The 23,259-nt window shown below is 41.9% G+C and overlaps 1 protein-coding gene across 9 annotated transcripts in view; it reads right to left on the minus strand.

The window, feature by feature from the left end:
* SEMA6A (semaphorin 6A) overlaps positions 1 to 23,259 on the minus strand; it is a 183,426-nt gene that overhangs the window by 79,597 nt on the left and 80,570 nt on the right. For all 9 annotated transcript variants that reach the window (XM_053408701.1, XM_053408704.1, XM_053408700.1 and 6 more), the window contains exons 2-3: positions 8,408 to 8,543; positions 3,895 to 4,012 (exon numbers count right to left, since the gene is read on the minus strand). In XM_053408701.1, coding sequence (XP_053264676.1) covers positions 3,895 to 4,012; positions 8,408 to 8,507 — 218 coding nt within the window. In that variant the 5' untranslated portion in view covers positions 8,508 to 8,543. The remainder of the gene's footprint in view (positions 1 to 3,894; positions 4,013 to 8,407; positions 8,544 to 23,259) is intronic.

A 23,259-nucleotide genomic window follows, 5' to 3' on the forward strand; every position in this document is an offset into this window, starting at 1 on the left:
GTAGGTACAAATTTTCATTCACACTAATTATTATTTTAGGGAGTGGTACACATCGTGCTCCTTTGGGGTTGTTTGTCAGACCTTTGGTCCCCACCCTGCACTCAGCTCTCACCTGTGGCTCCTAGTGAGCTCAGAGTTGCCAGAAACAGTATTCTTCAGCCATCAAGTACCACAACAAACATAAATGTTTTCAACTTCCTCCTCAAAGCAAATAATGATGGCAATAGACACCTCACTAGAGAGGGCATTCCACAAAGACCACTTAAAGGTGGTCATGGGTCAACACCAACTGGGAAGCCCCTGACCTAAGCCCTGACCTTAGCGCCAGATCATAGGGTCTGAGATAGTTGGTGCTGGGGAAGACATCTCTTTTAGGATCTTGGGTTCCAAGCCATTTAGGGCTTTTTATGGCAGTGCTAACACCTGGCAACCACCAGTGCTTTTGGGACCAGTAACACGTGGTCCTATCAGGCTGCCCTACTTACCAACTTAGCAGCTGTACTAGCTGCCGTCTCTGGACTATCTCCAAGGACAGCTCCATGTAGAACACGTTACAGAAGTCAAAATGGGAGATCACTAGATCATAGAACTACTGAGGCCAGGCTATCCCAGTCTAGATATGGCCTTAGCTGGCAAACCAGCCTAAATTGCGCAAAAGTACTGCTAGCCACAGAAGCCAGTGAGAAGCCTGGAATCCCAGAGTATTACCACACTATGACCTCTTCCTTCAGGAGGAGTACAATCCCTCTCAGAACAGGTTCTATACCTAATTCCTTGGCACAGGAACCACCCATTTGCAGCGCTTCCATTTTATTGGGGTTCAGACTCAGTTAATTGGTCCCCATCCAGTTCATCACTGGCCCCAGACACCTATGCAGCATCTTCATGACCTCTCCTGATGTCAATGGAATGGGAAGATAGAGCTGGGTATCAACTTATTGTGTACCAAATGCCCAGATGACAGTTCCCAATATAGATATATAGCATAGGAGACGCTTATGGGGCCTTGTGGAGCCCCACAGCTCAAAAGCCAAGGAACAATTTCCTTGTACTATTTCCTGGTAGTGACTCTGCATTATGAGTAAATTATTCACTTTCCAGGTTTTCAACTAAATATAAAAGTGATGTAGGCTCTGAATTTTTACTTGTCACACAGATTCCTAGCTCAGCAAGAAACTTTTAAGTGACATTTGGAATAAAACAGTTTTTGCATATCTTTGGAGCAGAGAAAGATAACATTGTAATGCAATGAAGGCTCCAGATTTTGGAAGGCCTGTGGACATCATAGTCTCTGTGGGGTTCCCTCCCTGAGTAGACCCACAGCCTCCTTGCCATTATCACCATTATCCATTTTCAAGACTTCTCCTGATAAACTATGGCGTAACAGCATGCCGTGAAGATAAAATGGAGAGGGGGAACAGCTGTGTATGCCAGCCCGAGCTCCTTGGAGGAAAATGGGATAAGAATGCGCAAATAAACACACACACAAATTTGCAGGCCTTGACCATGACAACATCCTTGAATCATTTCACTGTTCACTTACTGAAGTTGTGGGCTACGCCTATAGTTTCTAACAGGACTGCTCTGGAGTAACTAATTTGCTAATTGCATCTGAAGTTGCCACCTGACTAATTGTAAGTTGGCCCAACCAGTTTCTAATTAGAAAGCCCTTTTAAATTTTTGTATAATCAAGTATGCATTAACATATCCCAACGGGCAAATGTTTAGCATTCTCAAAGAGGTAGCAATCTTCATTGCTATCCACCAATGCCAGTTCACATGACTTTGGGGTATGTATTGGCTGCTATAAACCCTACTGAAATCATTTGCCTCCCTTGTCCATGGTAAACTGGTCACAGGAGGGAAATATGCATAGGGTGTTTCCATGCAACCCCAGTGCGGATTAGCCATGAAATGCTAGACATATGCTGAGAAGCCTATGCCCAAGCAGCTCCCCTTGGGCAGAAAGCCAATGAACACAGCTATTTGAAGTGCTTGCCACTTGTCCAGATGGTCACGTAAACTAGACCTTATGCAGGCACTCAAGAATTTGAGAGAACACTTCGGGCCAACTCACACAACTCAGCTGGTACACAGAGCAAGAGTGCTAATAAGCTGATACTTCCAAAAATTGGCTCCTACTAAAGCAAGACGCCCAACCTGCACCACAAGCCCCCGTTGGACTTCGTGCTGCTAAATAAGACCTTGCCCTTAATTGTGACTTTTCTACTAAGAGCTTTAAAACTTTGCTCACTACTGCTTCCAAAAAGACCACAAAGAAGGAAGCTGGCTCAGCAGCTAGGTCCCATAATAATAATTAACATTAAACTTGCCAAATCCTTTGAAAGAAAAGAAGTGTAAACACATCTTTCCCCCTCCGTTCTCTCTCCTGGTCTCTTTGCTTTACTATAAAACATGCTTAGTATCCCAATGACATTAAATTTTAATTCTGCTTCAAATATGTACTCATGCAACATGGATTATTCTTGTTTATTCTCCAAAACAGGCAATTAGTTGTGTACTTTAAATCAAAAACTCTTTTAAAAACATAATGATTCCAATATTCCCAAGTGCGGAGCAGCTACTGTATATTATGAATTGCTCTGGTAAAAAATGCTGAAGGCATCAGCCAGCAGGACTTTGCAGCATTAAGCCCTAACTGGACATATAACACGACTCTTGGAATACAAATAAATTCCAACTGGGGTACCAAGCCCTTGAGGCTGCATTTTTTTAAAAAGCCAAAGGGAAACATTGAGGAGGGATGGAGGCCAGCCAAGTCATTTGTTGCCTCCCACATAACTGCCTTTTTCGTTGTTGTTGAAGGAACCTTCTTTCCCTATGAAGACTATGGTTGATCTATTGATGACTTCCATGTTTCTAAGTGCTACAAAGTTCAATTTAAATATAGATATACCCTTTTCTTTTGCTTCCCCCCTACCCATTAGACCATGCACCAATAATATTGGGTCTATTGCTCAAGGCTGGGCCTAGTGCGTGGGCTCCATCAATATGAATGGCTTATCTTTCAGAATGTATGGAGATCCCTGCTGGTTCAGACCAAAGACCATGCTGTTCCCACACAGGCCAACCAGGTCCCTATCAGGAGCCCACAAGCAAGACACGAACACAATAGCCCTTTCCCATTTGTGGTCTCCAATAGCTGACATTCATAGATAGCTAGATCTGTGGCCCTTCTTTAGTCTTTTATCTACCGATAGGGTATGATGGAGGAAGTCTCTAACTTACATGGCCCCTGAGGTAGACACTTCCCTGTGGAGATCTATCATTTCCCCACTGCACCATACAGAAGAGCTTCTCACATGGTGACTCCCAATGATATGAATGTTGCAAACCTCTAGGGTTTGCCCACATGAATATCTGGTGCCAATGGGAAATTCTTCCTGTATCTACGCATGAGGCTGTGGTACATACAGTCATGGGGAAAAGAAAGTGCACCCTCTTTGAATTCTGTGGCTTTACATATCAGGACAGAATAGTAATCATTTGACACAGTGCAATATGTCATTTGTTATGGTTCATCTGAGGTTGTATTTACCTAATTTTAAGTCCTGATAAGGAACAGATGATTGTTATTACGTCCTGATATGTAAAACCACAGATTTCTTTTCCCCATGACTGTATTACAGTCTGGGGTGAAACGTCAGCAGGGAGAAACAGCTATGACGATTCCCGAGTTGGAGGTAAGCTTGCAAAAAACAAGGTTTGAAACTGATGCATGGGGTGATTCATTTGCAATGGACAATTCACACAATTGTGGAAGGCCTCATGTTCCCTTCTCGTGTCACTCTCACTTTGAGCTATGAAATAAACCAAAAAGAAGAGTTCTGCGTTGTTGAGAGGAGTTCGGAAGAGAAAAGAACAAGGACTGACCTAGCAGCAATGTAGAGGGTTCTGTCCATTATCATGAGCAACTGGACGTCCAGTTTGTGCCTCTGTGGGGCGTTATGTCCTGGCTTGTGACCCACAAACACCGGATACTGTTTTGTATCTGTAAGAAACAGAGAGGAGTTGAAAGAAGAAAAGTCGAGAGACACTCAGTGAAAGCATGTAAACAGTTGTTCAGATGGTCTATCCTCAAATGCAGGATCCAGAATTCCTGCCCCAATTTCTTTCTCTTGGCATATAGGGTTAATCATCCACACAACAAATAGTCCTGCTCAACAAGATCGGTTCTTCGTTGTCACAAAAGGGATGTTATACTCTTCACAATTTTAAAAATTGTTATCCTCCCCCTCCCCCAAGAAGAGCATTTAATTGCTAGAAGTTAATAGGCAATCCAACATTTACACCTGGGTTTATATTCACTCTTTGCAGTTTTAAATAGCTGGATTCTGCCTGCCAAAGACAATCCAACAGCATAACAATGTTTTATAGAAGGCCAGCAATTACAGCAGTAGCCACGCTGTCTAGTGATTATAACAAAGTACTGAAAGATACCAAACTGGCAGATCTAGGGGCTGCCCACATGATGAGGGTAACATTCTAATTGTGCTTATTTTTAGGAACAGAGGGGAGCCATTAATTGAGCTTTGCATCTACAAAAGCATCTGCTTTTTATTTTCTTCGCAGACAGTCTTATGAGGTTGTTTATGGAAAGTAGATTGCATTCTCTTATTTTACCTAATTTTATTCTGAAGCATCAGAGATGGCGGCTTCAGAATGGACTAGCGAGACTTTTATGGGAAGGAGCCGACTTGAAAACCATAATACTCTAATCAGCTGCTAATTTCACACATCTTTCGGTGATTATACTATAGAAAAAATACAATCTTCTGGGGGTGAGGGAGATGCACAAGCCACACTGCGCTGCTGTGATGACTGCCACTAATCCATAATAGCAAATGCAGAGATGAATGAGGCCGGTGTGAGTGATGCGGTTCAGGGGATTGAGCAAACCCTCTAGCAATCTGGTAGCTCTTTGTTTAGTCAGTTTAGTTTCTTGCCCTTGAAATATAAATTCTGCAGTACAGTACAGAAAGCTTCACAAATACATCCTCTAGGTTGCCACTGGTCACAGGAGCTTTTGCTCTGGTGAGTTCCTTTTCCAAGACAGAGAGAAATTGGCTAGAGATTTGACTTGATTTAATGTTGTTTGGGACCTCAACTGGGACCCCCTTCCCCTGTGTCCCAGAACTTGTTAGAAAGGCAGGGTCTCTTCCCTTAAGTTGCACTTTGCTTTGGAAGCAGATAAACCTCCTCTGCTTCCAAATGCCCATGTAGCTCAACATGATGTCAAGCAAAATCCCTTCCATCCCACAATGCAGTGTAGAATCGTTAGTGATCACACATTCTAGATGGTTACTAAGGCAGTCAAAATGTGTGGACCACTAATGATGACTGTGCAAGCAGGCAGAGAATAGAAACTACTGGGGATAGAAAATGTAGTTGCATGCAAGTTAGAAAGAAGAATGAAAGATTTAAAGAACTATAACCTTTAAATTAATATATAACCTTGTTATTTGATATAATTTTGTTTTGGCTATATGCAGGAGTTGGTAAAGGGACAGCTGAGGAATGAGGAATTTGCTAAAAAACAACGATGTCAAATCTGTCAAATAAGCAGCATGCAAAAGGAGAAGAAATGGAAATATCTGAGAGAGAGAGCGGAAAGCCAGTTTTTGAAAAAAGTATCAAATTAGTTTTAATTTGGCGTTGATGGGTTATAAATTCAAAAAAACGAATAAAAATTAATTGGCAAAATTGTGTGGACCACTGGGTGCACTCTAACACCATCAAAATCAGGGATTCTCAAATTGTGTTATAAGGTCCCTTACTGGGCTGGTGACCTCTTTACATGACTGAAGAGTTCCCTGTGTTCTCTGTTGCAAAAAAAATATGCAGTGCAGGCACTTCACATGGAACCTAGTTTGCAAGATCTTTTTTTCTTTTCTTTTGTGGAGTCTATCTCCATGTGGATTGTCTGCCTGACATGTTATAACTGAGTGGATGTATGGATGTATGTATGCCCAATCCTCTGCTATGAAATATTTCAGGATGACCAGACAATATGACAAAAGAATTGTTATTTCCGATTCTAATTTGGGAAGCGGACACTGTCAATTACACCATGAAAATGAAATTATATTGTAAATCTAAATATATCTTCCAGGAAATAAGCCATAGTGATTTTAATGGACTCTAGGACGAAGGTGTCAGCATTTTGGCCTATTGCCATAGCTAGATTATACCTCTAATCCACTTACCTATAATTTTGACAAACAGTGAAGGTAGAAACTCACTACATCCTAATTGTCTTGAATGCTGAATCCATTGTTCAGTTACAAGGGTAGCACTGAGAGAAATTTATATTATCTGGCAGTTTGAGACACACCCAGCAAAGGCTAAGTCTGATTGGTGGGTTTGATTGTTCCAGGTAACCCAACAGGAGATTTAAAAACAACTACAGTGGTGCCTCGCAAGATGAAATTAATCCGTTCCGCAAGTCTCTTCGTCTTGCGGTTTTTTCGTCTTGCGAAGCACGGCTATTAGCGGCTTAGCGGCTATTAACGGCTTAGCGGCTTTAAGAAAAAGGAAACAAACTCGCAAGAACTCGCAAGACGTTTCGTCTTGCGAAGCAAGCCCATAGGGAAATTTGTCTTGCGGAACGACTCAAAAAACGGAAAACCCTTTCGTCTAGCGAGTTTTTCGTCTTGCGAGGCATTCGTCTTGCGCGGCACCACTGTACATAAATATATAATATTGTAGTACAGAGATGTGAAACTGATGATCAACAAGTATAACTCTAGAGTGGAAACTTCATGTGCAAATTATGCAGTTCTTGCATTTTGGCAAAAAAATAGCCTAATTTTGGACCTCCTTGGCTTTAGACTGCAGCTGTTTCTTCAGAACTGGTTGAGTGTACAGTTTGTAAGTATGTAGCCATGAAGAAACAAATATAGGCTTCCATGTTCCCTGGATTCTCCTTGTACCTTTTCTTCCATTAGTTTAGGTTTATCAAAGCAATGAAGACTTTGGGCTCCCCATTCGTCATCCCATTTGGATGGAGCTAATATTGCTCAAATACTACAAGTTATAGATTTGGTGATGTGGCTCAAAGCACTTCAGTACACTGTAGAAACTAAAAGGGATTTTTTTACTAGAACCACTTTTGACTGGCATTGTACAGCCAGATACTGTGAAAGGTTTCCTCATTTACACATCTAAATCCTGATGGGCAAGAGAATATTATGCTAATCTGCTTCCAGGCAGGCTGCCACTAAGAGCTGGTCTAGAATGGAAACTATTTCTTTTGAAATTCTGTTTTACATTACAACTGCAAAAATGGAGTACACATGCACGAGCACACAGCAATTTAGCATATGCATCATCATTTCTGTGCTAAATGGTGTGTTTCCCCCAGAATTTGGTTATCTTGTTAAGGATTTGTCTGTGGTACATCTAATTGCTCATACTAAGACGTGGCTAATTCTGGTTTGAGCACCACTGAAAGGACCTTCATAGAAATAGTACTTCACAGATTGTCGGTTGAGCTGTTTCATGAAAAGTGGCATTTTTTTGTTGAGGGAGAGAGGTACCAGGTTGAAGAGCACAGTGGGTTGAGATACGACCAAAAGCAGGTACGGGAACTTGCTCTCTTGCATTCAAAGACTACTGGTTTGTAGCAAAATGATAGGGTTAGCATACGGAATAGCATACCCTCCAACATTTTCTCCAATGAAAATAATAATAACAACAACAGTCGTACCTTGGAAGTTGAACGGAATCCGTTCTGGAAGTCTGTACGACTTCTAAAATGTTTGGAAACCAATGCACAGCTTCTGATTGGCTGCAGGAAGCTCCTGCAGTCAATAGGAAGCTGCGCCAGATGTTTGGCTTCCGAAAATTGTTCGAAAACTAGAACACTCACTTCCGGGTTTCGATCGTTCGGGAGCTGATTTGTTTGGAAGCCAAGGCATTTGCGATCCAAGGTACGACTGTGATAATAATAATGTTAGTATTTATACCCCACCATTTGACTGGGTTGCCCCAGCCACTCTGAGCGGCTTCCAACATATATAAACACAAAATAAAACACTAAACATTAAAAAGCTTCCCTATACAGGGCTGCCTTCAGATGGTTCGGGGGTCGGATAACTCCATACCCGCCAACATTACTCTGATGAAAACAGGGATGTCCTAAGGAAGAGCGGGACATTTTGGGAGCAAGTAAAAAAAGCCTGGATGGCTTCTGTAAATCTGGGAATGTTGCTGGAAAATAGGGACACTTGGAGGGTCTGGGATAAAGGAAAGATAGGTCTACGGAGACGCAGCAGGAAACAAGAGCGTAGTACTCACAAAATTAAATCTCGCTGACCAATAAGCCATGACTTGAAACTTGGGGGACAAAAAATCTAAGCGCAGTTTCCCTGCCTTTCATACTCACAGTTGCCATGCGAAATACTGATTGGTTCAGGATCTTCTGGGAAATCAGCCCCAGCAAAGTGTAGCAGTGTGAAATATAGCAGCAAGGCTTCTGACCTCATAGTAGTTCAGCTGGGAGACTATATCTTCAATTCACCCTGTGAAAGACAAACGAGGGCATAAGAGCTTTCCATCAACTCGCATTTAGCCACTACAAACAAAAATAGGCCTTGGACAGCCTACAAGGAAGAAAGGGGGCTCTCCTGCCCTTCAAGGCACCCACTATAAAATAATAAATATGTTCATTTCAGAAGAAGAAAACCACCCTGACAGGAGGCCTCATTGGGCTCTAACATATAGTGGCACCAACATCTTAAAAAATAAAAAAAGACTTGAAGATGCTGCAAGCTATCCGTGAGTACTTTCGCTTCCTCTCCTCGCTGCTGGTTTTTACTCTGCTCAAAAAACAACACCTTTTGTCCTCTGATACCTAGTTCTCCCTAAGAACTGGGTTTTAATTATATTGGTTTTGATGACTTAAGTACGTAAATCATGAATACATGAATATGACACTGATGCCCCACCTTTCCTCGTCGTCCCCATTTTACCCTTACAGCAATCCTGTGAGGTAGGATTGACCGAGAGTGAGTGGCTGGTCCAAAGGAAACCCAGTGAGCTTCATGGCCGAGTGAAATTTGAACCATGCTCCTCCAACACTTTAACCACTACACAACCCTGGCTCTTGAGAGGCGGGGCAACATTTGACTTAAACCGCTGTGCCATTTCACTCTGCTAAGTAGAGTTCACACAATTTTATGGTGAATTTAAAAAACTTATTTCATCTTCTGTAAATAGTAAAGGTAAAGGACCCCTGACCATTAGGTCCAGTAGTGACCGACTCTGGGGTTGCGCTGCTCATCTCGCTTTACTGGCTGAGGGAGCCGGCGTACAGCTTCCGGGTCATGTGGCCAGCACGACTAAGCCGCTTCTGGCGAACCAGAGCAGCGCACGGAAACGCCGTTTACCTTCCCGCCGAAGCGGTACCTATTTATCTACTTGCACTTTGACGTGCTTTCAAACTGCTAGGTTGGCAGGAGTAGGGTTCACACAATTTTATGGTGAATTAAAACTTATTTCATCTTCTGTATCTGTTTTGAAACCTCACTGAATACACAGCTTAGAGACTACGGTGTTAAGCAGTGTATAAAATGGGTCAAACAAACAAACAAAAATAAATGTTTCCCCATACAAACAAAAAAAGCGGTCTACAACGAAAACTAGACGGCAGGAGCTTAGATTATCTCCTGAAGGCACATACTGCAGGAATCCTGCTAAAGTTTAAACTGGGTCTGGGTCTGGGCAGGAAACGGACAGGGAACTATTATGTATGACACCCTGTGGTCCAACATGGAAGGAAGGTTGGAAATAAATGTACTATGTAATAAATGCATTTTAGAAAGAGACTACGCTTTGTCCCTTCCGTGTGCAGGTCACATATACAATCTTGTGAGTGTGCAGTGTTATATAGCACTTAGATGAGACACATCTAAATCCACTGATCGCTGACCAAAGTTTTAGGCAAATGCTCCTTATTCTAGGTAGGTATAAGATGGCTCAGCTCATAAATTAAAAACACTACACATTATTTAGGTTTATCAAGGGATTAAGGGACCTTCCAGGAGAATGATTCATAGTCACACGAGTTGTAAATCAAGAACAGCAACTCGGGGAACAGGGTATGATGGAGCACAGTGAATGTGTCATGAGACTATACCATAAAAATATGAACTCATAAATTTAGATACTATAAAAACCAATGCTCCAAATTGCAGTAAAACTCCCTAAAAGCAGTAACTTCACTCTTGCCTCCCACCTGCTGGATCCTAGGCATGTCCTTCTTCTTCTTTTTCATTGTTAAATAAAAATAATTTTAAAAAGCAGAAAACTTTTGATTCAGTGAAAGGGTGGAGGTCCCCCCCCAACACAGCAAATATCCCATAATTCCCAGGCAAATTTCACATAGGTGCTGCTGACCTACAGGATAAATCAGTGTAAAAGCAGGGATTTCTTTTCACCCTTTCCAGAATTTCAAACCTTTGATGCTGCCTGCCAGAGATTATCTTTTCGAACAAAGCTATTTTACTGTAGCCGCTCTATGATTTACGCAAAGACAGTCAAGCTTTGTAACCAAAGACGGCTTTTGAAAGTCCATTTGGCAAACAAAGTGCTAACTCGCCCTTTTGAAACACCATTTAATATTAGAGACCTATATGTCCTTTCCTCATGCCAAGAAAAGCATTAACAAGCCTGAGTGTTTCGTTTCAGAGTGTAATTTCACAATTGGTTCTTAATCATTTATCCAGTTGGAAACACTGAAGTAATTAATTTTGAGATCCAGATATATACTGTTAAAACAAAACACTACATTCTATTACAATCAAGGAGGTGGGACAGCTGTTCCATAGTATGCCACTGGGAACCTCAGAAAGGCAAGATAAATTACTGTGCTTGCTACGTGCTTATTTTTATTTGAACATACAGCTTTTTAAAAGTCTGATTTTTTGTTATCTCTGAAATTGAGCATCAATCTCTGAGCCAATGGGCTGTGTCCAATGCTAGTCCTGCTCAGAGTAGACACTTTGAAATAAATAGACACGACTAACTTAGGTCTATTACTTTCAATGGATCTACTCTGAATAAACCTTATTTAACTACAATCCAATAAACTTTGGTGTAAGCTACACTAGAATCAATGACACCCACACCAGCTAGTAGCACCAGCTATGAACATAAAGAAGAAAAATGATATACGAGTTGAAAAAATGTTTAAAATAATTTTTCTTTAAAAAAAACCCCCAAAGACTTTATTTTAAGAATCCTAGGCGCCGAAATCCCAAGGGAGCAGAAAAGACTATTTATGTATGCGACCACGGCTGCACAGATGTTATTGGCCCAGAGATGGAAAGAAGATAGAGTCTCTACCAGAGAAGAATGGCAGATTGAGTTGATGGATTATGCCGAAATGGCAAAAATGACCGGGAGAATAAGAAATCAGGAAGACCAAAATTGTAATAAGGAATGGGGAAAATTTGTAATTTATCTTAAAAATCATTGTAAACAGCTAATTTTTTTGTAGGATTGGAATAACACTTAGTGGTGAATTTTGGACATGATGGAGATGTAAAAGATTTGGATTATCAAATAAATAAATTAATAAATGCAGGAGTAAATGATTTAACAATAAGACCTCACCAAGGGGAAGATGGCAGTCCAGGAGATTCTTTGGAATCTGTTTTTATGTTGCATGTTGGCTATGTGATTGTAAAACTTTAATCTGAAAACCACACACACACACACACACACACACACACACACACATACACACAGGAAAATACAGAAGAAAAACTGCTGGGTTGTCATATTCTACACGAGAAACACACTTGTTTATAAAACTTCTAACCCCACTTTCTGCCAAATATCTACCTTAAGCAGCATACAAAATGAGAACAGGCCACACAATACAGTGGTACCTCGGGTTACAGACGCTTCAGGTTACAGACTCCGCTAACCCAGAAATAGTACCTCGGGTTAAGAACTTTGCTTCAGGATGAGAACAGAAATCGTGCTGCGGCGGCAGCAGGAGCCCCATTAGCTAAAGTGGTGCTTCAGGTTAAGAACAGTTTCAGGTTAAGAACGGACCTCTGGAACGAATTAAGTACTTAACCCGAGGTACCACTGTACTTGGGGATATGTAGCGTCTGTTGCTGATTTGGATAGGGAGAGATAGGTACCTTGCATGCAGACCACTGTGGTGGACTCTATATACTTCATGCACGCATGCATGGTGGGTGTAGCAATCTATTAGATTCTCTAATACAATCTAGAATTGTGAGATCATCTAGCTCAACCCGGATAATAACACTAGACCTCCAATGAAGCTGAATGCTGGGAGATTTAGGACAGATAAAAGGAAGTTATTCATGCAGCCCATAGATAAAAGCATGGCACTTGCTCCCACACGAGGCAGTGACGGCCACCGACTTGGATGGTTTTAAAAGAGGATTATAAATATCCGCAGAGGCAGCAGCTATCAAGAGAGAGCTATATCCCTTCACCGTTAGAAGCAGTCTGCCTCTGAATAAAAGGTAAAAGACCCCTGGACGGTTAAGTCCAGTCAAAGGCAACTATGCGGTTGCGGCGCTCATCTTGCTTTCAGGCCAAGGGAGCCGGCGTTTGTTCACAGACAGTTTTCTGGGTCATGTGGCCAGAATGACTTAACCGCTTCTGGTGCAACGGGACACTGTGATGAGTGCCAGAGTGCACAGAAACACCTTTACCTTCCCACCGCAGTGGTACCTATTTATTTATTTGTATTGGTATGCTTTCAAGCTGCTAGGTTGGCAGGAGCTGGGACAGAGCAACAGGAGCTCATCCCGTCACGGGGATTCGAACTGCCGACCTTCCGATTGGCAAGTCCAAGAGTCTCAGTGGTTTAGACCAGAGCACCACCCGCGTCCTAGCCTCTGAATACCAGTTATTGGGAACCGCTGGTGGGCAGAGCGTTGTTGCACTTGGGTCCTGCTTGCAGGCTTCTGGTTGACCTCTTGTGAGCACAGGATGCTGGACTAGATGAGCCATTGGCCTGATCCAAAAGGCTCCCCTTATGTGCTTATGTAACTTAGCCACACATGTTAAAATTAGACTTTGAAGTGTCTGTAAATGCGCAGTAGGGTCCTCTAGTGTTTCATCAAAGTTAAAATGTAACTGCACCGTATTAAACAGGTACAAAATAAAAAGGAAGAGCTGAAATGCATTTAAATAATAATGGTTCATTAAAACTTAAGAGGAGCCGAAGATGGCATTTTTGAGAAAAACACCAAGTTTTATTAAACGTTTTCAACATAAAACATGATAAAAATCACACTAATCTAGAAGAGAAAAATAGAAAAAAGCAAAAAGAAGGAAAGGAATGAAAGAAGGAAAGAAGAAGAGAAAGAAGGAAAGGAAATTACGGCGCCCTCCATCCAAATTAAATCTTAACCCTTATTCCACACACAGAAGAGTGAATTCTGCCAGCTCTCACCGGAAGTTTTCCCCAGCCTCCCACCCTCTCTACCCTGCCCCTCACACAGGGCCCTTTGAAGATGAAATTTTTAGATTTAAGTTTCATATTCGGTGTCAACCTTTTTCTTCAACCTCCGTGAGTCCATTTCAATTAATTCAATTAAGTACCAACCATTTCCCCATAACCCCTAAGCACTTTGGACAAACCTGCAGCTATTCTAGAAATACAGAAGGAAATACAGAAATGCATCAAGCTGTTGAGCTTTTTCACCCATAGGACTAGGCTGATCATTCAAACTGAGCATGGCTCATGGCAAGTCTCCATAGGAGAAAAATAGATGCTTTATGCTGCTCCCTGTCACCACACCATCAACTACCTAACTGTGCGCGTTCTATGAGGAGAAGCTTTGAAACAGAGCTGATAAATCTTGGCCTCTCCACTTTAGGGATTTATAAAGAAAAACCAGGTGTGTGCGATATATCCTGCTCCGTTCTTCCTGCTCAACTTTCTGCAGTTTTGTGCAAACATGTTGAAAAGGCAGCTTCTAACTAAAGTAATTACTTGCATTACATAATTTGCTTAGTTTGCCCTTTCTCTTAGTATCATTTAACTAAGAGCTATTTCACACATTATGTAGTTTCAGGTGTATTTGCATATTATACCGCGGCAAACCCAGATTTGCCACCAACTACAGACACAAAATATGGTTTGAAGCTCAACATCAAAAAAACAAAGATCATGGCCACTGGGCCCATCACCTCCTGGCAAATAGAAGGGGAAGAAATGGAGGCAGTGAGAGATTTTACTTTCTTGGGCTCCATGATCACTGCAGGTGGTGACAGCAGCCACGAAATTAAAAGACGCCTGCTTCTTGGGAGAAAAGCAATGACAAACCTAGACAGCATCTTAAAAAGCAGAGACATCACCTTGCCAACAAAGGTCTGTATAGTAAAAGCCATGGTTTTCCCAGTAGTGATGTATGGAAGTGAGAGCTGGACCATAAAAAAGGCTGGTTGCCGAAGAATTGATGCTTTTGAATTATGGTGCTGGAGGAGACTCTTGAGAGTCCCATGGACTTCAAGAAGATCAAACCTATCCATTCTTAAGGAAATCAGTCCTGAGTGCTCACTGGAAGGACAGATCCTGAAGCTGAGACTCCAATACTTTGGCCACCTCATGAGAAGAGAAGACTCCCTGGAGAAGACCCTGATGTTGGGAAAGATGGAGGGCACAAGGAGAAGGGGACGACAGAGGACGAGATGGTTGGACAGTGTTCTCGAAGCTACCAGCATGAGTTTGACCAAGGTGCGGGAGGCAGTGGAAGACTGGAGTGCCTGGCGTGCTCTGGTCCATGGGATCATGAAGAGTCAGACACGACTAAACGACTAAACAACAACAACCACAACAGACACTTTTCCGGGAGCCACAGCCAATCAAAGCTCCCTGAGGAGTACAACATTTGTGTCTGCAAACATGCTTCTTCCATTAATGTTTTTAGCTGTGCACCTAGGATGTTTTAAGTGCGCATTTAAAACTGTAAAGTGTGAAGGAGCTCCAGCAGGAGTCCTTCTTTATGTAAGTGTGAGAAAAGGAAAACAGATCAAACTCTTCACAGTTTGCCAGCTGCCTTCAGCTTAGTGTAATTTCAGATACACCCGGGCTTGGGTGGCATTCCTGTAAAGTGACTAGAGAGAGCAGGTGTTTAGATGAAAAAAGCTCAAAGGTAGAAGAACCTGTGGCCCTCCAGGTGTTAAGACCATGGCCAACGGTAAACAATGATGGGAGTTCTAGTCCAGTAACATCTAAAGGGTCACAGATTCCCTTTAGATTCCCTTCTAACTCTCTACTATTCTCTATAAAGCACTATTCTACTATTATCACAGTATTCTCTGAAAGCAGCAGGTGACCTAGGCCCATTCCACTGTTCCAGAACCATCTTGGTGATAGTCTCAGGAAAGTGCAAAGTGACTTGCTAATGGAGTTCTGTACAAAAGAAATCCATTTCTGCTATATTACCCTCCTCATCAGATTGCAGCAGCTTCCTACCGACTTTATTTTAAAGTAGGATCAACTGAAACAAATGGACCAAACGTAAGACTTATCCACCAATTCTAATGTGTCTACTCAGAGTAAAACACAATTGAATACCACCCTTTGGCTTGAATCCTGGAAGTGATATTTCGATGTAAAGTACAGGTGATTTTCAGGGGGGGGGGAAAGAGGGGAGAAGAAGGGCATTTGGGTGAATCCTTGGGTTTTTGCATACATAGTTGAAACATACTGCATTCTGTAAATAGAGTAAATTTTAATGCTTTTGATCTAGATTTGAAGTTACTCGTCAGACCTATTCAAACATTTTACTCACGAATTCACAGTGTGTAAGCAACTACAGTGGTACCTCTAGTTGCGGACACGATCCGTTCCAGGGTGCCGTTTGCACCCCGAAAAGTCCACAACTAGAGCGGCGCTTCTGTGCAAGCGCGGAGACCAATAGAGTGCTTCTGCGCATGTGCAAAGCACGCAGAACACTTCTGCACATGCGGTGAAACCCGGAGGTATACACTTCCAGGTTTGCCGCATTCGCAAGCCGAAAAGACGCAACATGAACCTAACGCAACACGAGGTATGACTGTACACACTTCCAACATCACATGTGCCAATCAGCCTCTCTCCTGGTCCCCATGCATACACCATGAGCACATGTAGGGAATGGGTCTTTGCATGGGATCTCACTCTCTGCAGATGTTTGCACTGTAAATGGTTGGGACTTACAAGCGTAATAAAGCTGGTTCCTAATGAAATGCATGAAATGCATGCACACCTGTTGAAGCATAACTAGCCAGATGGTAACGCCCAGCCAACAGAAGTAAACTCTGGTAAAGATCAAAAGTATTATTCAAGGTTGTTATCAATCCTTTGGAAAATGTGAATCTATCAGTTAGTACAAGGCAGCTACTCTGTTAAAAACAAACAAACAAACAAACAACTTTTGCATATTTTTCTTTAGGAATTGAGAAAAAAAATAATTTGGATTTTTTTTGAAAAAGAAAAACAACCTGCAAGCAGTTTTAGGCACTTGAGAGAATGTTTATACTACAATCCTATACATGTCTACTCAAAAAAGTAAGTCCCATTGACTTTTGTGGGGCTTAAGTGAGCACAGGATTGTGCAACACAACCCTACGTATTAACTCACAACGAAGTTCCAATATGTTCAATCCAAGGTATGTAGAGGATTGTGTTTTAAGAGGGTTTAGGATTGCAGTCTTTAGTAGGTTTAAGAACTGGGCTAAACAGCTTTCTGGTAGTTTCTATGCTCTTCCTTTCATGTACTTAAAAATTATTAGAGTTTATAAAGAAATTGTCTGTTTTCTTGACAGTCTAGAATTGTTATAAACAAAACATTGTGCATGTTTATACTGAGTGTTCCTTGTGACGTGGAGAGAATTTAAGCAAGAAGACTGTGTTGGCTGCATCTAGTCTAGAACTCACTCTAGCTGTGAACATCTTAATGACAGCAACAGCAAAGCAAAGCAGGACTGGTGCTATAACTGGTATTTAGAATCTGGATCAAAGCATACTGTCCTGAATATGGCTATTCCATTTCACCCACTACGATCAAAAGTTACTGACAAGAGTTACTGTCCACATGATGGTCTAATCATCTTTTTTAAAAAGAGCTTTCTAAGCTATTGACCACCACCACCACATTGTATAGCAACAAACTGTGCACGTTAACTGTGCATTAAACGAAGAATACGCCCTTTCTTTTGGTTGCCTATTGTAAATCACTTTCATTGGATAGCCTCTGGTGTTTTGCAAGATAATAGTTTCTACGGATTGCACTAACCCAATCATAATTTTATAACACTTCTCTTAAAAATAAATAGGAGGCTTTTCTTCCATAAATATATTTGTCCACCAGGGAGAAATGGTTTTCGGCGGGGAGACTGTAAAAAAATCTTATCCAGCTGTTGAAGATGGACCGTGGGCCAACACATCCATCTGGATCAAATGGTGATTCAGTGCTCCTCTTTGCAAAAGGGAACACTTAGACAGGTGCACGGACAGCTGCATACTTATCTCTGCCAGAACACTCCCATCATGGGCCATGGAATGTTGTACACAAGGCTCCAGAAGCATGAGAACCACCACAAAATGTAAGGGCTTTCTAGGTAAGCACACTTGGGAACCGATTCCCTAGATCTGTCCAAACACTTCCCACTGAATGCAGCCAATGGATTCTCCCCCCCCCCCCCGCCGCCCCCAGTCCTACACCCCCTGTTCCTGACAGGAAGCATTACAGCTTTAGAGTAAATATTGGATACAGTTAGTGAGGTAGTACTTTTGTTGAATATGAAAATCAAACGCCTCCTTTAAATCAAGTGTTCCTTTTAAACAATGGCTGAATTAGGACATCATGATAAACGATGGCCTAATGATAGATTCGAGTTTGTAGAAGAAAGTTAAAGTGAGGCTAAAATAAATTAAAAATTTGTCCAGTGTGCACACATACTTCTTCAGATACACACAAAAGCTTATACCCAGAAGCAACTTAGTTGGTCTCTAAGGTGCTACTGGACAATTTTTTATTTTTTTTTTATTTCGACTGCATCAGACCAACACGGCTACCTACCTGAATCTAAAGTGAGGTTAATATGCTCCAACCCTTCCCCTTCCTCCACCGCGGGCTGCTGCCCCTTGGGTGGCACAAAACCCAATAAATCACTGGCCCCCTCTCCTGAGTCAACCTCTGCCCCCCTGCCTCCACCCCACTCTTGTTACAGCCCTGCCAGTCCCCGATATCTGACTTCTAAAAACCATACCTATCTCAACAAAACAGAAACACATTAGCAGCTCCAGTTTAGGGGTGAAGGAGATGTTGCAGTGAATGTCCAAGGGCACAGAAGGAACCCATGATGCTTGGAAGCTAGTTTACTGAATCAGTTGCAAATAGTAGTTACAGCATCCCAAATACGGTGCATAGAAACTTCAAGAAAGCAAATCACCTCAGCCGTGACTCATATTGGATGGTTTTCTTGTCTCAAGTATCTTGGGCTGAATATTCAACTTCAAGTGAATACCCTAGTTAAAAATCAGATGGGGCTAAAGGGAATTTATGGTCTGAACTTTCATTTTTTAAAAAAATTCAAAGCAGCACATGATAGTGGGTGCGAATCATGTGAGGACTACAGTACTTGGATAGGAGATTTAGCTATTTCTCCTCATGCCATTTCCCCTATAAATATGATCCCACCAGCAAAAACTATTTGCCCATGAGGGGAAAACACATGGGTTCATATAGGTAATTCACACCTGGGAGGATTGTGACTCAAGAAGTGATGAAGAGGGAAGGGTTAACGCTTCCTTCCGCAGCATTGTGGCTCCAAGGTGATTCAGGGTGCCCTCTTAGTTTCTTATAATTTAACATACACATGGGAAATCCAATCATGGATTTCCCATCATCTTGTCTAATTGAGCTCAAAGACCTATAACAGTTCCTCTAATATTTATACCTCTTAAATCACACAGAACCTTGATTAATCCTCGTCTGCATACGTAGCCATACACAAAGGAGAAGAGAGGTTCTGTTATATAGTCTTAGTTATTTTAGGAGGGTTAGTAGATAGTACGGTTCGTGCTGATCCTCTTCTTATTTTATTCCTTGTTCCAGGAATCAAATATGCAAGATATGTGGTATGCTTAATGGTTTCTTTGAACAAATATAGTTTCAAGCAGGAAATGTAAAGGCTGACAGAGATTCATGGCCTACAGCTTTTGACAACCGATGTCAAAATGTAACTCAAAGCAAAAAAATATTGCAGCACATATTTCTCCCATCAATATCCTAAGAAATGGATGATCTGAAGTTTCAGATCCTGTGCAAAAATACTCTTTCTCAGGTGTGTACCCTTTACAATATCAGCTGGTAGAAGGGCAAAGAGCCCATTTTCCTGTTAGCATTGCTCCTATATTTCTATACAATACAGCTGAAGCCAAGAAGATTCTTGCATCCCATTTACAATAAAGGTTGCAGTCAGAATCAATAGTCCAGTGTTCTTAGCTCCCTGAGTTCTATCTTCTACCTGACAGTGCCATGTTTCAGATACTAAGATAGTGTCACATAGGCCAATGCAAACACTGCCTTCAACTATTCTTCATGTTTTTCAGTGTCCTCCTATTGACATTATCAAGAGTGTTGATTTCTATGAAATACAATTTCCTTGCTAAATTTTGCTTGCTGACAAAACACATGCTATCTTTGTTCCTCAGCAGGATGCATGAGGTTGGCAATCTGTTTTTGTGCATCAGTCATGCATGTAACCCAACCCAAAGCAGGTACCACTTTATATTGGATTTAGTTCCTGTGTCAACAATGCAAATTTGGGAAGTTGAAAGTTCATACTATAAATGTGTCACAGTACCAGTAAATCCCTAGTCATCTTTAGACTTAATTTTTTGTGGGAAATGTGCATTGTTATTTTTTGCTGGGAAGCAGAATCTTTAATTTGTCCCTTAAGTCATTTCCATTCTTATCTGACACATTTTCTAAATAAAGCAAAATATATCCTAGCATAGTATGTCTCTCAGGAACAGCTGGCATCTTTAGTGAGCAATGCATGGCAACGGTGAAACAAGTAAACAATGCTGAATCCAATTAAAAATTATGGTAAAAGATTCTTAACCTAGATCAACCAAACCCCCTCATTTTGTGTGGAGCAGGTCCTGTTTGTTCGCATATGTATACTGCAACTGGACTCTGGATGTACCTATTAAAAGGGACAAAGAAGGTTGGAATGGTAGGCTAAGAAAAAACATGAACGGCTGGATCTACAGGGACCTGGCCACTAGAGCACTCTCGTAATTCCACATAGTTCCAGATTTATCAGATGCTCTAGTCTGCCAACCAAGCAGTTCTTAGTAGCTTTATCTCATTACTGGTCAGAGTCAACAATAATTTATTTGGATGTGATCTCTTGACTGGTGTTTCCAGTCAGATGCACAATTATAGGGCCCAGTGCTATCCAACTGAAATGTAGTTTTGTGAGCTGAGTTGAGATGGGCTGGGACCAGGTCCCAGACAACAACCCCAGTGACTGCAGCATCTTCTGATATTTTTATTGATGGCCCAAATCAAGCACCGTGGCAATGAAAGCAAGTTCCGAAGGAATGGCTGTTAACGGTCAACTTGAATGTGGTGTCCACACAACAGCGTTTGAACAGCAAGGGGATCACTCTAAGTCAGCCTTTCTCAACATGTGGGTCCCCAGATGTTGTTGAACTACAACTCCCATCACCCCTAGCTAGCAAGGCCAGAGCTCAGGGATGATGGGAGTTGTAGTCCAACAACATCTGGGGACCCACAGGTTGAGAACTGCTGCCTAAGTGTTCCCGCAGCAAACAGATAAAAGCAGATATAACCATTTCATTACGTGTTGCCTCAGAAGACCCCATATTTGTGTCTACTTGATCTGCTGTGGCACCTGCAGTGTTGGTGGTATTCCTCCACACCCCGGTCAGTGCTCAGAATAGATAAATGTCCCATGCCAGGACACTTTCAATTCAATGTTCTAGGCCAGTTGTGTCACATTTTTTACCTGGAACTGAGGATGCATAAAAGCAGTGAAGCTATAAAGAGTTGCCTTACACAAAGTCAAGGCAGTGTCCCCTCTGGCTCAATACTGTCTGCTCTAATAGACAGCAAGTTTTGAAAGCAGTTCTCTGGAATCTGGCATGCCATTTGCAAAGCTAAGCTGAGCAGGGTCCGGTACGGTTTCCAATTGAATGGGAGGCTGCGTGTTGAGATTCCTGCATTGCAGGGGGTTGGACTAGTTGCGGTCCCTTACAACTCTAGGATTCTATGCACCCTGTGGCCACTGCCATCATGCAATGTTTATGAACATATAAAGTTGTCCTATACCAAGTTAGATTAAAGATCCATGCAGGCCAGTGCTCTCCACTGAGATTGCCTGTGGTTGCCTAACATCTCAGACCATCTGAGATTCTGTAAATAGTAGGAACTGATCCTGGGATGTAATGCAAGGTATGTACTCCACCACTCACTGAGCTTTGCAGTAATGATGCAGAACTACTGACCTGCAGGGAGAGACAGTTTGTATGATCCCAGAGTGGTGTGAGAACGTCTACACTATCCTAGATAAAGCACAACTGACCCAAAGTGATCTTTGGAGAAAGAGAAAGAGCATAAGAGAACAGACACACATGTCTTATTATTGAACTCTGACCCCTTCTCCTAGCAATTTTGCAAACCATTTGCAAATGGTTACAATGGATGTAAAATCCTTAACTGTATCTCCTCTCTTGCCGAAGATAAACAGAACAGATTACTGGAAGTAATCTGTTTGAACGGTTGCATTGCCATAATGAATTCACAGACCCAAAGAGTCTGCTTCACAATAATAAATTGCAGTTATTAAGGTGTTAAATGAATCAGATTTTAACTAAAAAGTTATAATCATAATGCGTCCAAATGACATATCTCCTCTCCCAGGCAGAAGTTAACATTAACTACAAGACGGGGAAAAAACCTCGCTCTTTGCAAATTATCAGGCAATGAAAGACTGGAAACAAGCAAATGTTTGAATTTCTTTATCCTGCTGTTCTGAGCCTTCTTTCTACAATATACAGAACCAGTTGTGCTGAATAAAATACAGTGGCCATATGCCCGTTATTTCTAAGCGCTGCCATTGTCGCAGATTTGTGGACCGCATTTGTTTTAATGTCTGTGCTTCACTTTTCAAACAGTGACTGAAGTTTCTACCTTAAGGGGAAGATGCAACTTGAAAGCTTTTGATTTCTAACTCACATCATCTGCAGCACACACTTTATTCTGCCACTCATAAAGTTCCAAGACTTGTTTCTTTCTATTGTCATCACGATACAGCTTTGAATCCAGATTTCTTAGATGTTTCAACCTCCTTATGCCGAGGAACCGCATGAAATCTGCTGCTGGAGATCAACTAGGCGCTGCGGAAGCAGAGACTAGAATTAACTCAATGAGTCAAATATTTCAAGTGCCAGGAAAAGTCAACGGGGTGAATTAATTTAGATCTTTCAGACTTCTCCGCATAATTCCAACATATGACATAGTGACCTGGTTTGGATAGAATACTAAACAATAATTTAGTGTTACGTGCATGTGCATCATGCTTGTTGCGTCCCTTCCGCTCTAGTATAGCCACAAGATTGGAAGCTTGAATTTCCATTTTCAAATAACCATGGTCCATACTTTTATGCTTTTGAATTATGGTGCTGGAGGAGACTCTTGAGAGTCCCATGGACTGCAAGAAGATCAAACCTATCCATTCTTAAGGAAATCAGCCCTGAGTGCTCACTGGAAGGACAGATCCTGAAGCTGAGACTCCAATACTTTGGCCACCTCATGAGAAGAGAAGACTCCCTGGAAAAGACCCTTGGGAAAGATGGAGGGCCCAAGGAGAAGGGGACGACAGAGGACGAGATGGTTGGACAGTGTTCTCGAAGCTACCAGCATGAGTCTGACCAAACTGCGGGAGGCAGTAGAAGACAGGAGTGCCTGGCGTGCTCTGGTCCATGGGGTCACGAAGAGTCGGACGCGACTAAACGACTAAACAACAACAATACTTTTATGCAACCAGAGTGTGTCGGAGAGCATTTCTGGCACCTCTCAGGTAGGCACCATCGCGAGCCGGCAATCCCTCAACCCGCTTCTTGTCTTTACATACTTCTGAGAACCCCAAAACAAACATTTCAAGTCAAAATGTAAGCTGGCCAGTGTGTGCGAGTCAACGTTAATTTTTAGATCTATG

The sequence above is a fragment of the Podarcis raffonei genome, chromosome 11 (genome assembly GCF_027172205.1).
Source record: "Podarcis raffonei isolate rPodRaf1 chromosome 11, rPodRaf1.pri, whole genome shotgun sequence".
NCBI lineage: Eukaryota > Metazoa > Chordata > Lepidosauria > Squamata > Lacertidae > Podarcis > Podarcis raffonei.